The sequence below is a fragment of the Mesocricetus auratus genome, unplaced genomic scaffold (assembly GCF_017639785.1).
Source record: "Mesocricetus auratus isolate SY011 unplaced genomic scaffold, BCM_Maur_2.0 Super-Scaffold_100010, whole genome shotgun sequence".
In the NCBI taxonomy this organism is placed as follows: Eukaryota; Metazoa; Chordata; class Mammalia; order Rodentia; family Cricetidae; genus Mesocricetus; species Mesocricetus auratus.
This window is the reverse complement of record NW_024429194.1, coordinates 66,740,372-66,755,947: the sequence shown is the minus strand read 5'-3', so window position 1 is coordinate 66,755,947 and position 15,576 is coordinate 66,740,372. Positions and strand designations below refer to the sequence as shown.

Genomic DNA, 15,576 nt, shown 5'->3' with positions numbered 1-15,576 from the left:
CTCACTTACCTCCAGGTTCTCCTAGGTGGGCAGGTGTAAGGCCCTCAGGGAAACCAATTTGTGACAGGTCCTCACTGGGCAGCACTGCTTCACAGGGTCCTGGGTTTCCCCCAGAGGACACCACTGGAGACCGGGGCCAGTCAAATGGCAATTCAAAGCACTGGAGCTCCCTCTGCCCATGCAGGCTGGGCTCCCCGCAGTTACAGAGAGCACATCGCCGTGCTGGACCCCCACTGTGGACACACAAACATCAGCACTATGCCAGGCCCTGATAACCCCATGATTGGCATCTCATGTATCCTACTCATTCATTCTCTCACATCCGCTCTTGTAAAGCCCTAGACACACCAATCAAACCTTTATGTGCCCAGAAAGTTCCATTTTCCACAAACAAGTTACCTGCAGTCATGAGGAGGCTTCTGAAGCCTGGGACTCCCAGAACTAGGGACAGAGACCTCCCCAACACACAGGTTAGGAAGGTCTGGCTCAGTGGCACCTGGCTCCTCAGAGGCTGCAGGTCCATCAGCTGAATAAACAGAAGAGTACATGTCAGCCTGACTTAGATTACTAAATTCACTCAACAGATGCATGAAATTATCTAAATTCTCAGTGGCTCACAGAGATGGAACTGAAACTTCCATCTCAAAGGACAAAGTTCTTCAATTACCTGTCTATTACAGACTTAGCCAGAACTTGTGCCAGGACCAGAAATAAAGGGCTACCCACGAGGAGCCAAAGCTGTCAGCACACTCAGAATTTGTCCTACCCACCTGCCGGTTCTGAATCTTTGTCTTCACCAGGCGGCTTCTGGCTGTCCATCCCTCTCTCCGACTGGGCAGGGCCCTCTCGGGGAGACCTGTTGGTCCCAAAAGGTATTTGTATGTCCAATAAGCTTCTCCAGTGACCCTTTTTCCCATTATAAGAAGTCAGCTAACCCTTAGACATCAGAGACAAAGCTTGTCTACAAACCTCTACAGTAATGACAAATAAAACCATTCTGTGTCTTATCCCACTGCCCACTTCCTCCCCAAACACATACCTCCTTCTCTCATCCTGGGCTCTCAGGGCATCTATTCTACTTTCCCACTTCCACCCTCCTCCATAGCAGTTCCTGATGCAATCACATCCAAGTAAAAATACATCCAGTTACACTTAGTACAGTCCATTGTCTCATCTTAACTCCTGGGTCCTAATCCTTAGCCTTTATGCTTAGGTCTCAGGTCAGCTACCATCCTACAGTCCTGAAAGTAGCAACCTACTAGGCCAGAAGTCTCAGTCATGCCAAAATCCCTCTCTGAAAGGGCAGAGTCCTAGGGTCTTGCAAGAGATTCAAAACAGTACTAACCTAAAGGCTAGATATGAATGGATCTCCACTGCTTTCAACAAGGACATCTCAAACACAACAGAAGGAGCCTGCAATAGCCAGGCATGAAACTCAGTACCACTATTGGCCCCAGCCCTAAATGCGCCCTGGGTCTCACCTAGCATGAAGGCCTCAGGTTGTTGCCCTTAGCAACGCCAACTGCCCTTCTTTCTTAGATGCTCCTAGTAGTTAACAGAAGTGGGCCTTAAGAGTTACTGAGCATGTGTAAGCAGGCTTGGGGCTAAGCATGCTGGGAGTTGTAGTCTCAGGAAGCACATTGCTACTTGGAGGAGGGCTAAATGGGGCAGGACATAACAGAGCAGAATAGTTTCCTTCCTCTTAAGTCAAGTAGGGTTTCCAAATACTTGCAGAGTTAACGGTCCCTCTCTCCCTTCTCACAGGGCCAACATATATCAAAACCTAATGAAATACACAAATCTACATCTGAAAAGCTTAAGACCCACAGAACACTGGGTGATTTCCCTTGACCTCCAAAGCAGCACATTAAAGACTGAGAGGAGGCAAGAGTAAGAATTAGAGATGCCAGGCCTGGTGGCACATACAATAATGCCATTTCTTGGGAGACAGAAACAGAGGGATCAATGCAAGTTGGAGGTCAGTCTGATCTACATAAAGAGCTCCAGGCCAGTAAGAGTTACATAGTTAAACTGTTGTAAACAGACAAGAATTACCAAGAGTATATATAACTAGGAAAGAAACCTTACATCAGGCTGAAAAGGATAAGTGCCTGCAGCTGTTAGTGAGTAGAGTAGACCCTTTTCTTAATCAGAGAGTCTAGTGCTTCTAAAGGTGAGGTATGGAGAATGCTAGAAAAGAAACTGTAAATAATAAAAGCCTAAGAAATTCACCTCCCATCTTCTCCTCTCCTCTTGTTTAGCCAGTGATCACTAACCTGAGTACACATAATCCTGTCCTCTGAAACAGGACAGCATATATCCCGGTCCATCATTTGGGGCTGAATAGCAAAGGAAACACTCAAAGTGCCCAAGATCAGTAAACCAATTCCCTAGCGAGCACAAAATCAGTCGTTTTCCTTCCCTAGGTTCAGAATTGCATTTCCAAATGCTGGCAATTCCTGAGCCATGTCAAAGTGAAGGATGCTACTTTACTTTCCTTCCGACCCTCAAACCCTACCAGGTTAGAGACACAAGGCTTCACCTGACACCTATTACCTCCATTCCCAAACTACCTCCTTTCCAAACCTCACACACAACAGTCCATTTAGAAGACAGCAGGGCCCCTCCAGCCAGCTTACAGAAGCACGGTCTGAACTTCAACAGGCCCTTCCAAGCCACCTGTAGGAAGTGGGAACTGGGGGTCAAGGCTCAAGCCAAGTCCCTCTTGCTACTCAATGGTCATACCAAAGGTCCAAGAGGACTTCAGAGTTTTCTAAATGTTTGCATTTACCATATTTTTTCCTTAAGGATCCTCCACCAACTTTGTTCTCAGAGTTGAGGCCAAGGGAGCCACAAACAGCAACACATAGAAAGCAGCAGTGATAACGCAGTGGGTAGGAGGAGAACCGCCTCACACAAGGCCAGAGGGACAAATTCCTCTGTCCTCCCCCAAGCACAGCTTTCTCAGGCTGGTAAAGCGAGCACTGCCCAAGAAGGTACAGAAACTACCTTCTTCATCCAGCCTTGAGGAACAGAGTAGCAAGGCCCTCCAAAGTAAGAGTCCCACTCACGGAGCTACGGAAGGTGGAAGACTGATCAGCAAAGAGCAAACTGTCCTCCTTCTGCACCATAGAGAGTCCAGGAGCATCTCCAAGAAGCCTGAAACCTTAGCCCGACTACTCAAGCCTGCAGTTCGGCATCTATACCAAAATACCAAGTGCCATAGCAATCAAGTCCCCAGAGGCATTTAAGCAAAGAAAGGCAAAGGTTCCCCGTCCCATCAGTCGCAGCCAGTAAACACAGACACACATACACATCCCAAGGGGGTTTCCCTGGATCGAAACTAGGCTAGTACCTGGGCCAGGCTTCCTCTGTTCTAGTAGCTGACACTTCTTGGTCTTACATCTAAAAGGCCCAAAACAGCAAGAAAGAAGGCAGAGATTTACTCAGCCACTCTCCTTCCTGTGTTCACCCTAGACCAACAGATTTCACTCCATTTTCTCTGCAAGGGAGGAAATGGAGGCTTGGAGGGGTGAAAGGCTGGAGCAGGCCCTTGAGTGAACAGCTCTTCAGTGGGACTCAGGACTTCCTGGTTCCCAACTAGAGAATCAAACCGCACCTCTCTCCACCCCCATTTTCGGGCAGTCCACTAGGAAGGATCCAAATGGTAACACACTGTCCCTGGGTCAGGTCAGCCTAGGGGGTAGCCAGAGCTAACAAGGTACAGTGCCACCTAAGGAAGTCATTGGAGAGCAGACAACAGACTCAGAGACCACAGGTGACAGCTTACCCTACTCCACCACCCCTGTGCCACCTCTCAAATCTCTCAAGGACAGAAGCCTACTTTCCCCTTGCTGAGACGAGACTCAAGGAAGATGTAGCAAATGTATTACGGGGGGTAGAAATGAGGGAGCAAAATGCACTAGCCAAATCCCTGCTGGTCAACATGACAGGTGTGAGAGAGGCTGTCCCAGCCCAGGGCCCAGAGGCTGAGGCGGGAGGCTCATTGTGCACCCTTCCTGCTGCACATACACACCCCTTCTCCCCAGCACCTCCTACCAGGGGTGGAAACACTGGCTTGCAGCAGCAAAGAGCACAAATAAAGTCATTTCTCCACCAAAGAGGTACAAGCCTCGCCATTCTGCAGGGCTGGGACAGCATCAGAGAACTATTTGCCACTCGGTAGCCAGAAAAGCACTGTAGAGATCTGGCGGGGGGGGTTTCAGGATAGACTAGGGGCTCATGGGCAGTTAACTCTCTACACTAGGCCCAGAGAAGGCAGGAGACAAAAGCCATTTTTTTTTTTTTTGCAGCCCACATTCGTGGAGAACAAATCTCAACAGCCTCCTCTATAATCCCCTGGAGATTATGTCCATCCCGAGAGGAGGGGAAGCAAAGCAGGTTAAGACACCACTAGGCCTTGCTGGGGTCACTTTGCCATGCAGGGGTAGTTTCAAGTTGAACAGCAAGGCCAGAGCTGCCCCAGCCCCACCTCCTTCTTGCCCCAGCCACCCCCTTCCTCGCACCAGTTTCCACCACCCTCCCTCTGGTGAAGGACCCAGGGCTCCTTGAGTTTCCCAGACTGTTTTGGGTGCCCGGCTAGGTAGGAACAACATTAAAGTCCAATCTGGCAGTAAGTCCGACCTGGCAATGGCACCCCCGCCCCAGGTTGCTCTGTCCCAAGGAACCCTGGAGGGTGGGGGTGGGGGACAGCAGCCTGGATTGGTGCTGGCATCAGGGCCTGGGTCCTAGTTTGGTCGAACTCCCTCAACACAAAAATAAACAGGCAGAGAAGCTATCTGGACATGTTCCCAAACTCCTGTAGTTCCCTGAACCCCCAATCTTCAAAAAGGCACACCCCAAGAAACCAGGCCTCAGTTCTGCCTTGGCGGCTAGCTCAGGCTCCCTTGACAGACCCCGCCAAAGAAACCCTCCCCAGTTCTGGCACCCCCTTCTCCAACCTAAAGGCCAGCACCGGCCAAGATAGTCCATCTGGCTGTGCCCCCAGTCCAACCCTTTCTGGGCCCAGGCCGGGCGGACTTCACTCACCTCTTCACAGGGCGATCCAGAAATCTTCATCCGAGAACATGGCCAGAGCCCGGGCCGCTCCCCGACCTCCAACCGCCAGAGCGATCACAGCCGCCCCCCACTCGGGGGGGCTTAAGGGGGCCAAGAACGGTAAATCCAGGTCGGAGTGGCCACCCTTCCCCCGGAAAAAAAAAAAAAAGCAAGAAGCCAAGAAGGGTTCTCTGCCTCGGGTTCCAGCAGTTTAGGTTTCCATGGACAGCCCCAGGGCGGCGAATCCCGAGCGGACACAAAGAGAGCACCGGTGGCTTTGATCTTGGGCGAACAGGCTCCGCATCCGCGTCGCCGGGCGGCCTCGCAGTCCTAGGGCCCGGCCAGCGCCCCGGCCGCCCGCGCCGGGCTCGGGCGGAACGTCGAGGCTCTCCAGATGGAACGTCGAGGCGCCTCCCCAGCAGCCCGGAAGGAATGCCGCGCCGCGCCGCGCCGCGCGCCGGGCCCGGATGGAACGTGAGCCCCTCGCAGCCGCGCCGAGCCCCTCTCCCCGCCCGGCCGGCGCCCTGGGGCCGCGCGAGCTACGGCGACGCGGAGCCGGCGGGGCCGAACCTGACACACACCCAGCGGCCGGGCTCCGCGACCCCGAGCGTCCCCCCTCGGCGGCTTCGAGCCCCCCACCTTCTGCTCCCCCCGGGGAAGGGAGGAGGGTTGGTGGGCGAGGAAGAGGAAGGGGCGGGCGGTGCGAGCCCTCTGCCCGCTCCCCTTCGGCCGCTCCAGGCCCAGAGCTCGCCTCCCTTCCCCTCTGGCCTCGGGAGCTGCCCCGCCCCCGGCCTGGCCCGCTGTGGTCTGCAGCACCCCCTAGACCCCCGGCAGGCTATGATCGCGGGGGGTCTAGAGGTGCATGGTCCAACCCCGGCTCCCGGCGCCGGGGGGTCAGGAAACTGAGCGGAAAGTGGGGAACGAGGCAGCCATTTGCAACCGGAGAGGAAAGTAGTGCAGCGCGGCGCCGCTCCGCCTCCCCCCTCCGCCTCCTGCTCGGCCGGTAGGGTGGTTCCTGCGAAGAGGCTGTTTCCTCGCCAGAGATCGGGGCAGCGGTCGTGGAAACTCGAGGAGCGTCCGGCGCGAGGTCCAGGGGGGCCTTTTGCCTGGGGAACCCCACTCCCGAGGGGAGAAAGGAGAAGGGGAGGCCCTATTTTGTGTTGGAGCGGGGCGGCGGATGGGTACAACCCTCTTGGAGGAAAGGCTGTGACTCTGCAGTTCTACGCACACGCTCCGGGATCCCTCCGCCGCAGGTTAACCCCTACTGCGCCAGGCTGGCGGCCGGGCAGACACGTGGGAATAAAGCCCCCCTCTTCGCCGCCGCGGCCCAGGAACTGCCTCCTTTACCTTCTGGGTGGTGAAACTAGAATTCTGGTCACTTCTTAATTCTGTTCCCTAAAAGGAGATTGACCCTTGGAACTCTTTGCTTTGGCTGGGGACAATCATTGCGCGGGGGGGTGTATGGAAAAAGAGCCTGGAGATTGGCCGCTGCTCTGCATCCTGGGAACTGGAGTCCGCAAATGGAGAAAGTGAGGCACGGCGCCTGGCGCTGCAAAGGGTGGGTTCTTGCCACGTTCGGGGGCCGGAAGAGAGCTGGACGAGTCTCAGGTCTTCTAACTCCGAGACCCTTTCTTACGGAAATACTGTGTCCTCACGATCCCCAAACACCACTTCCCTACCAAAACATCTATCTAGAGTGGCTCACCTAGTATTTAATTTTTCACAAAAATCTTCTGAACCTGTCTCCCTATTAAAAAAAAAAAAAACTAAGCTAAATGCCGTGCTAGTTGACTAGGATATTGTTAATCTGGATAAGACCTTGGCCAGCGCTCGCACCCCAAGTCTGATAGGAAAAATAGAATTACCTTTTCTACATAGACTATACATGGAGTAAGCGGGTTGAGACAAATTAACTGTATACTTGATACTTTATATCATCTTAGTTTTTCCTCACCAGCTTGGAGGAATTATCTCCATATTACAGATGAAAAGACTGAGGCTAAACTAGAGGAAATCGCCGAGGAGTCACCCTGAGAAATTAACCCATAATTCAAACCAAACGCAACATTCTCCCCCAAAGATTTAATTAATTAATTAATTAATTAAGGGCCAATGAGATGACCTGGAGGGTAAAAGGCACTTACTGCCAAGCCTGGAGACCTGGGTTTGATCCCTGTGGCCCACCTAGTGGAAGAACTCATTGCAAACTGTCCTCTGACCTTCACATACCCATTGTGCCCAGACACACAAGCACACAGGATAAACTGATAAATGCAGTTTTAAAAAATTAAAGAGGAAAAAGTGAAAAGAAGCTGACAAATTGGGTCTAAGGCTACCTTTATGGGGAAAGAACATGATTCACTATGATGGAAATGTGCTGTATCTACATGAATACAGCCTTTAGATACATGTAGCTGTTGAGTAAAATGTGCTGTATCCACATGAATACAGCCTTTAGATACATGTAGCTGTTGAGTAAAATGTGCTGTATCCACATGAATACAGCCTTTAGATATATGTAGCTGTTGAGTACTTTGAAATGTTGGTAGGTGGTGCAACTCAGTAACTTAATTATAACTATGTTAAACTTAGTCATGTGTGACCTTCCATATTGGACAGTGACAATTGATCAGGCCACAGTCAAAGGAAGTTCAGTAGTAGACACATGCTGCTATCCATACATTGGTGTCATGTTTTCTAGTCTGATCACTGAAGCCTGGCAGCAAAATTTTTAAAAAAGAAACTTCAAGTAACCCCACAACTGTCTGAAGCTATAGTAGAACTAGTTTGCTTAACTAGGAGTTGAAAAGTGGAAGTACCTCCTTGCTGCCTATACCCAAAAAGGAAAGAAGCAGACCCTCACTGACAGATTAACCTGTGATTGGACTATCCTGAACATTGTATATATTGCCTCACTTTTTGTTTTCGGGGGCTTGGGGGAGGGTTGTTTTGTTTTTTAGATAAGGTCTTGTGAAACCCTGACTACCTTGGAATCTGCCATCTAGACACGGCTACCCTCTAACTCAGATCCATGTTCTTCGGCCTCCGGAGAGCTAGAATTAAAGGCATGTACCATACTTGGCCCCTCATCCCCCACCTTAATCCTCTGAAACACTTAAAATTTTTATTTATGTATGTATTTGTGTATATGTTTGTGAGTTTGTGTGTACTACACCTGGATGCAGGAACCCCCAAAGGCCAGAAGAGGGCATCAAAGCCCCTAGAACTGATGATATAGGCAGTTGTGAGCTGCTGTGTGGGGGGTGGGAACCAAACCTAGGTCCTCTGCAAAAGCATTAAGTACTCTTAACAACTGAGCTCCAAGGCTAATTTATGTGTACATGTGTGTATATCTGTATATGTGCGTGTTCCTGAGGTCAGGGCCATCCCCTGGAGCTGGAGTTACAAGCAGTTGCAAGCTACCTGATGTAGATACTGGGAATTGAACTCAGGTCCTCTGCAAGAGCGATACATGTTCTTAACCACTGAGTCATCTCTTCAGCTCAAGGCTTTTTTTTTTGTTTTGTTTTGTTTTTTTACACGAGACAGGGTTTGTCTGTATTGTTTTGGAGGCTGTCGGTCCAGCCTGGCCTGGAACTCACAGAGATCCGCCTGCCTCTGCCTCCCCAATGCTGGGATTAAAGGCGTGTGCCACCACCGCCCGGCTTCAAGGCTTCTTTTTTAATACAAGGTCTTAAGCACTGCAATCCTACATAACCCAATAATGTGAAAACAGGAGGAAGATGAGGACTTCAAAGTCATAGTCTGGGCTAAAATGGCTCAGGAGATAGTTTGCTACCAAACCTCTTCAATCCCAGGACAGTGGATGGAGAGAATCAATTCCTGAAAGTTGTCCTCTGACCTCCACACTTGTACCACAGTTTTGCATATTCGTGCACACACACGCTTGCACACTGCTCATACACACACACACACACACACACACACACACACACACACACACACACTCCTATCAAAAGGACAACCAGGCTTGGTAGCACCTATCTACTGAGAGGATTAGGCAACACCAGCAAAGCTAAGGCCTACCTCAGCAACTTAGTGAGACCCTATTCAGTACATTCAGGGCCTGGGTGATTGTCAGGAGTTAAGGGCACTCACTGGTTGATCTTCCAGCTGACTTAGGTTTGGTTCCCAGAACTTTCTTTGTTGGCTCACAGCCATCCATAACTCCATTTCCAAGAGATCTGATGTGCTCTTCTGGCACAATACATGAGTGGTACACAGATATAGGCAAAACACCCAGACAATAAAAATAAATATTTTATTGTTGTTTTTGTTTTTTCAAGACAGGGATTCTCTATGAAGCCCTGGCTATCCTGGAAATTACTCTGTAGGCCAGGCTAGCCTCAGACTCAGAGATCCGCCTGCGTCTGCCTCCCAAGTGCTGAGATTAAAGGCATGTGCCACCACTGCCCAGATAAAAAATAAACCTTAAAAAAGTTCAAAAAGAACTCTCTAGAGGGCTGACTAGGTAGCCCAATAAACAAAAGACACTTTCATACCTGAAGATCTGAGTTTGACCCCCAGGACCCACATGTAGAAGAGAATCAACTCTTACCAGTCACCTTCTAACCTCCATTTAAATGTTATGGTATGCCCACACACATAGTATTTTTAAAATACAGTTTTTTCCAAAAAGGAATAGCCGGGCAGTGGTGGTATGTGCCTTTAATCCCAGGCCTTGGGAAGCAGAGGCAGATGAATCTCTGAGTTTGAGGCCAGCGTGGTCTACAGAATGAGTTCCAAGACAACCAGAACTACACAGAGAAACCCTGTCTCAACCAAAAATAAAAAGGGACTGGAGCTATAGCTCAGTGGCAGAGTATTTGACTAATATGTGACATCATCATATACAGACTAGGATGGCCCCCCTTCCTCAGCCTTCAAAATGCTGAGATTACAGGGGTACCGCCATACCTGAAGCCGACCTTACTTCACAAATGGGAAACTTAGGCATACTGGGTAAAGCAGCTTCCCCCACTTGGAAGAGGTCTTTGTCCTCTATTATGCTGTGGTGCCTCTTAGGTAACCCTTACAACTTCCTTAGAGGATGAATTGGGGGGTGGGGACGAATAGTCATGGGAAACGGATGCAGGGGCTGGAAAGACAGCTCTGCTTATGCAGAGGACCCATGTACAGTTTCCAGTACCCATGTTTGGTGACTCACCACCCCGGGTAACTACAGCTTCAAGGAATCAGAGCCTGTCTCCTCAGGCATCTGCACTCAGACATACACCCCACACACACAGTTTTAAAGGTAGTGTTAAAAAGACCCGCCCTTAGCTGAAATACCCACCCTACTGCAACAGTGGATAATATAGGGCATAAACAAATCTTTGACACCTAAAATGTAGCACAATTCCAAAGGCGTGCAAGATACAAAAAGATAAGCAAACGAATTAAAAAAGAAAAGAAAAAAGTCACAATATAGAAAGAGACAAGGGACATGAGGGGTGCCAGAACTGACGTCCACCAAGCACATTACTTTTTACTTTTCTCAATTTTCTTGGGTAATCACACACTTATAGCCTCTACCTCTGCTCTCTCTGATATCACCAGAAATGAGGGGCTTCCCTCCTCCGTGCTCAGGTGCAGCAAATGTCAAGGACCCAGTACTACAGCTAGTCAGCATATGGCAGCTGGCCACTAGAGGGCAGTATACTGTAGGTAAGGGGATCTTCAGAACCCACAAACTTCTATGGGTGGGGCAGCCCAAGAGCAACTGGTGAAGTATAGGAAAACAAAAACGGCAAAATAAATGAAGAAGGTAAGTACTTAACTCTTAGAGTAGCCGTCCTTAAGTAATCAAGGAGTAAGAAAAGATTCCATACTAAATATTGAAACCGTCGACCCTCAGCTCTCCCCAGACAGAAGTCAACCACAAGAGATTTCTGAGTTTATTTGCAAATGCACATTGTCACCCCAGAAGCCAGTTCTACTTCAGAACTGCCAAGCAACCAATGCTCTTACACAACCAATACCCAAAACCTACCCAGGAGGGTGGAGAATCAGTGCCCAAGACTCATATCCCAACTGAGCAGATTATAAAAGTTTATTTAGAAAAACAAGGAGTTAGAAGCCAGTGTCCATGAGACATCTTGCCCCTTTGTAAACATTAACATCCGGGCTACCAGAACCTGGGATGAGTGTGCAAAAAATGAGGGCACCACACCATATGCCCAGAGGTTCAGGGACATAGTTGACAACCATACCCATACCAGTTAAGTCCTGAGGGTCTGCCCCTGACTGCAGGCTGGAAAATGCCTACAGCAGAAACAAGGAAGCTACTCCGTGCCAAGAGCTCACATAAGATAGCATCGGCGGTCTTGCCCATAAGAATTCTCCACACGGGCAATTTCCTGGATAACTTTGATGAAAATATCTTGAGTTAGCTACAAGGAATAAGCATATTCAGAGGTGTATCAATTGGATCAGTGCCAATACTACCCAACCCTGAGGCACACACGCCACCCCCTCACCATCCCCACCACCAAGCAGTGTGTAAGGAAGACACTGTCACGAAGTCTAGAATTTAGGTTAGCACCTGGTTCTCTCTAGCAGATGATTCCACAAACGTAGCGCCCCAGGACTCCGCTAGCTTCTTCCCTTGAATTGCCTGCACCTCCCTGGAAGCAAATTTGGAACATAAAGATGGAAGGCAGATAACAATGCCTGTAGACTGGCGCATGCCTTTAATCCCAGCACTCGGGAGGCAGAGGCAGGCGGATCTCTGTGAGTTCTAGACCAGCCTGGTCTACAGAGCGAGTTCCAGGACAGACTCCAAAACAATACAGAGAAACCCTGTCTCATAAATACCAAAAAAAAAAAAAAAAAAAACCCAAACAAACAATGCCTGAAAACTCTCTGAAGATTCTTTGAGATTTAGATTTCCTCTTGATGCTTCACACCCCTCCCCCATGGTTTGATGAGGGTGAGGTGAGAAAAAATACATGTAAACAAAAGCATGATGGGTAAATAAATGCAAGACTAAAGCCTGAAATAGGAATTGTGACTTTATGACAGAGTTGTCCTTAAGTAACCATCAAGGTAATGATGAAAAGGGGGAAAAATGGCCAGACATGGTGACCCACCCCTACAATCTCCACTGGCACTGCTGGAAAGGCAAGAGGACAGGGAGTTAAAAGGACAGTCTGGCCGGGCGTTGGTGGCTCATGCCTTTAATCACAGCATTCAGGAGGCAGAGGCAGGTGGATCTCTGTGAGTTTGAGGCCATCCTGGTCTACAGAGTGAGTTCTAGGACAGCCTCCAAAACAATACAGAGAAACCCTGTCTTGAAAAACCAAAAAAAAAAAAAAAAGGACAGTCTGGACTACATGCTGAAGATCCGGTCTCAAACATAGCGGGAAGGACTATAGCTTGACTGATCCCTAGTACAACTTACTTTCCTTTGCCATGAGCAGCAGAGGTTTACACACCTGTCTGGAGAGAGATCTGCCTTGTTCCCCACAAGCACCACAGGCAGCCTGTGATGAAACAGCAGTTACTATTGTATGATTATAAGAGCCCTTTCCCTGGAATGTAAAAAATAAACTATTAAAAAAAAAAAGAGCCCTTTCCCCATTCTCTATGGACCCCAACTAGTCTAACTACAGCAATGCAAGATGATTTCCCAAACAAGCCAGGCATGGTCTATGTCCAGCTTCCCTGAAGAACCCACACGTTTGCTTTCTTCCAGACCAGCACGTCCACACTTTGTTTCCCGAGGCCACTTACCGAGTTTCACCATGGCCTTCATGTAGCTTTTGGTACAGGCTCTTAATGATTTGGAAGCTTCAAAATGTAAGAGATAGAGCTCTAATCTCAGTTCTGGGATTATTGTTGAGTCCTCCAAGCACCACTCAAAATCTTAGTCACATACCTATGCAGAGAGGTGACAGAGTACACAAGCACGTAGCCATGGACCCCGATGATGAGTGAATAGGGCAGAACTCTGTACTCATCCTGACAAGAAACAAACGTGAGTATCAAGAGCCACATCATTCAAATGGCATAAGCCAGTGGGATAGCACACAGGTGGCCCTCGTGGGGACATGCCTTGCTCCCATTCAACAGGTATTTATGAAGTAGCTCCAATGAGCCTAGCAACTGATAACAGCAGAAATGCTTCCCTTTTCATGCTACCGTCACACATGAACCACACAGACCACAAGACTTTATGTAGGGCTGAACTGCAACATTTGGACTCCCTACCCCAACTGGTACCTGTCCTGCTGTGTCCACTAGATGTAGATGAAACTCATCTTTGCCAAGAGTCACTGTCTTGCTGTAAGCTGCGAAAACAAAGAGGAAAACGTCTTGACTGTGAGGGGCTTTGTAGGACCAGTGATGTGTGTTCCTTTATATTCCTGACCCTGGAAGTGACAGAGACAGACTAGTTCCGGGGAACTCTCCAAGAAACTGAAGAGTTATGCTAGGGTTCTTGCTGTCCTCATCTTTAGTAAAGATTCTATACTACCCCAGGCTAGAATCTTACAAGTTTCACTCTCTAGACCATCGGTTCTCAACCTTTTGGAGGGTCAAATATCATCTATCCTGTGTATCAGATATTTGCATTACAACTCATAACAGTAGCAAAATTACAGTTATGAAGTAGCCAGGAAATAATTTTATGGTGGGGGAAACATGAGGAGCTGCACTAAAGGGTCACAGCATGAGGAGGGCTGAGAACCAGGTCTAGACACGGAACAGGATTCCCAGAACTGATCTGATTAACACATAAATAAATCAGCCCCTTGGTAACAAATAAATATCAAATTATGGAGCTGGAGAGGGCACCCAGTCTATGTAGGTTCCATCTCCTCACACTAAAGAACATTACTCACTATTCTCCACTGTAGGATCGTAGCCTTCCAGGAACTCGCCTTCCACAAATTGATGTGCCAAAGATGTCTTCCCTTTAAGGACCAGAGATTGTTGTAATATAGTCATCCACCTATATTCATACCTTTTGTCCTTTTGGACTGTGGCTAGGACCAAAACGCATCCTAAATCAGCTTCCCATTCAGTGAAAGATTTCCCCCCAAGCAATGCTTCCCCTTGGACTATTACTACCAACATCCTAACACGTTGACTCCGCAGCAGTTTGGCTACGGGGATGCATTCAGCAGCGCCACAGGAAGATCCACGACTCCCCAGGATCTAGTGCACCTGCCCACCGACACTTGCAAGTGTGTGCCCGCGCAGACCTCCACCACACCTTCAAATGCTGATCCCATCCCTGCTCCCAGAGTAACGCGGGGACCACAGATGCAACCACAGCCCGGTCCACTTTAACCCTTGAGCGCTCCTCTTCCAGCATCCCTCCACCCTTCCATTGCCGGGTAGTAAACCCGCCTTCTTCCCAGGCCTTACTGGCTCTTGTCACGTTCCCGCGACTGCGCGCCTCTACTGGCCACAAAGCAACGGTGCCACCGCTGGTGCTCCCGGGAGGGCGGAGACTCACCTACGGAGCGGTACCCCAGGATGGCCACCTTCCTTTAGCGCACCAGAGGCATGACAGGACGCCGCTCCGAGGGGCTCCTAGGAGCGTGGGCCGAGAGAGCCCGAACACCAGCTGGGGTGCAGGTGGCAGTGGAGCCCGAGAAGGACAGCGGCTCACCGAAGCTACGCCGGGTGAGCGCTAGGGAAACCAAAACAAGCCGCGCGCCCCGGGCAGCCCACGTGATCACAACACCGCGGCTCTACGCAAGGGAGCCGGGCGCCAGGGGCGGGGGAGGGGCAGAATACCCAGCCGGGCGGCTCCCGGCCCCGCCCCCAAGGCTGCTCCTCATTGGTCCATTAGAATGAGGGCGGGCGGAATCGCCCACAAGGAGGGACTGGTGGGCTCACGTGGAACAGGAGCTTTGGGAGCTGCGCATGCGTAGACCTGAGCCGGTTCATTCATAAAGAAAGAGAAAGGAGCTCGGGGTCCTAGAGGTACTTTCCCATTTGCTGCCTACCCAAAAAGCTGTGGATCGTAGATGGAAAAACACCCGTTGTGAAAATACATAACGAAGAGGAAAATACCTGCGATGGTTGGCTGGTATTGGTTTTTGGTTTTGTGTTTTTAAGACAACGGTTACCTTGTAACCCTGACTGGACTACAACTCTGTATGTAGATCATTCTGGCTTCAAACTCACAAGAGATCCACTTGCCTCTACTTCCCTAATACTGAATTAAAGCGGTGCACCACTACAAGTAGCTTTGGGCTGGAGGTTTTGTTGAAAAGATTCTAGGCCTCTGAAGTCAGCAGTGGAGGCACACGTTTCTAATCCCAGCACGCAAGAGGCAGAGGCAGGTGGATCTCTTGAGGCCAGTCTGGTCTACAGAGCGAGTTCCAGAACAGCCAGAGCTAAAGAAAGAAACCTTGTCTGGGGGGGGTGAAAAAAAGGGGGGGATTCTGGGCCTTTGTTTTTCTTTTTTGTTTGTTTTGTTTTTTTCAAGACAGGGTTTCTCTGTGTAACAGCCCTGGCTGTCCTAGAACTCTCTTTGTAGAC

General features: G+C 49.6%; 2 protein-coding genes across 10 annotated transcripts in view; both read right to left on the bottom strand.

Annotated features, from left to right (window-relative positions):
* Positions 1-5,187, bottom strand: part of Kmt2d (lysine methyltransferase 2D) — a 38,881-nt gene extending 33,694 nt beyond the window's left edge. The window contains 4 exon segments of the mRNA XM_005067204.4: positions 10-233; positions 400-526; positions 771-856; positions 5,050-5,187. Coding sequence (XP_005067261.1) covers positions 10-233; positions 400-526; positions 771-819 — 400 coding nt within the window. The 5' untranslated portion in view covers positions 820-856; positions 5,050-5,187.
* A 5,775-nt stretch (positions 5,188-10,962) lies between these two features.
* On the bottom strand, positions 10,963-14,806 carry Rhebl1 (RHEB like 1). Of its 9 annotated transcripts, none has more exons than XM_040753869.1 (8): positions 14,452-14,806; positions 13,923-14,066; positions 13,303-13,370; positions 12,959-13,041; positions 12,814-12,870; positions 12,516-12,563; positions 11,624-11,705; positions 10,963-11,471 (listed from the first exon to the last, which is right to left on the bottom strand). In XM_040753869.1, exons 2-8 carry the CDS (start codon positions 14,026-14,028, stop codon positions 11,382-11,384), a joined length of 534 nt encoding a protein of 177 aa, XP_040609803.1. In that variant the 5' UTR covers positions 14,029-14,066; positions 14,452-14,806; the 3' UTR covers positions 10,963-11,381. The 9 variants fall into 9 exon arrangements, 8 of the variants coding, with proteins under 8 accessions (XP_040609803.1, XP_021081185.1, XP_040609797.1 ...); XM_021225526.2 differs by having other exon boundaries at positions 14,543-14,806; XM_040753863.1 differs by lacking the exon at positions 14,452-14,806 and having other exon boundaries at positions 13,923-14,433.
* Positions 14,807-15,576: the final 770 nt, after the last annotated feature.

Coding starts and splice junctions, on each gene's coding strand:
- Rhebl1 (XM_040753863.1), bottom strand. CDS start 14,157: ATGTTGGTAGTAATAGTCCAAGGGGAAGCATTGCTTGGGGGGAAATCT. Junction 12,871..12,958: donor TCTGTCACCTCTCTGCATAG/GTATGTGACTAA, acceptor TACATTTTGAAG/CTTCCAAATCATTAAGAGCC. Junction 11,706..12,515: donor GCAGATCTCTCTCCAGACAG/GTGTGTAAACCT, acceptor ATTTGCTTCCAG/GGAGGTGCAGGCAATTCAAG.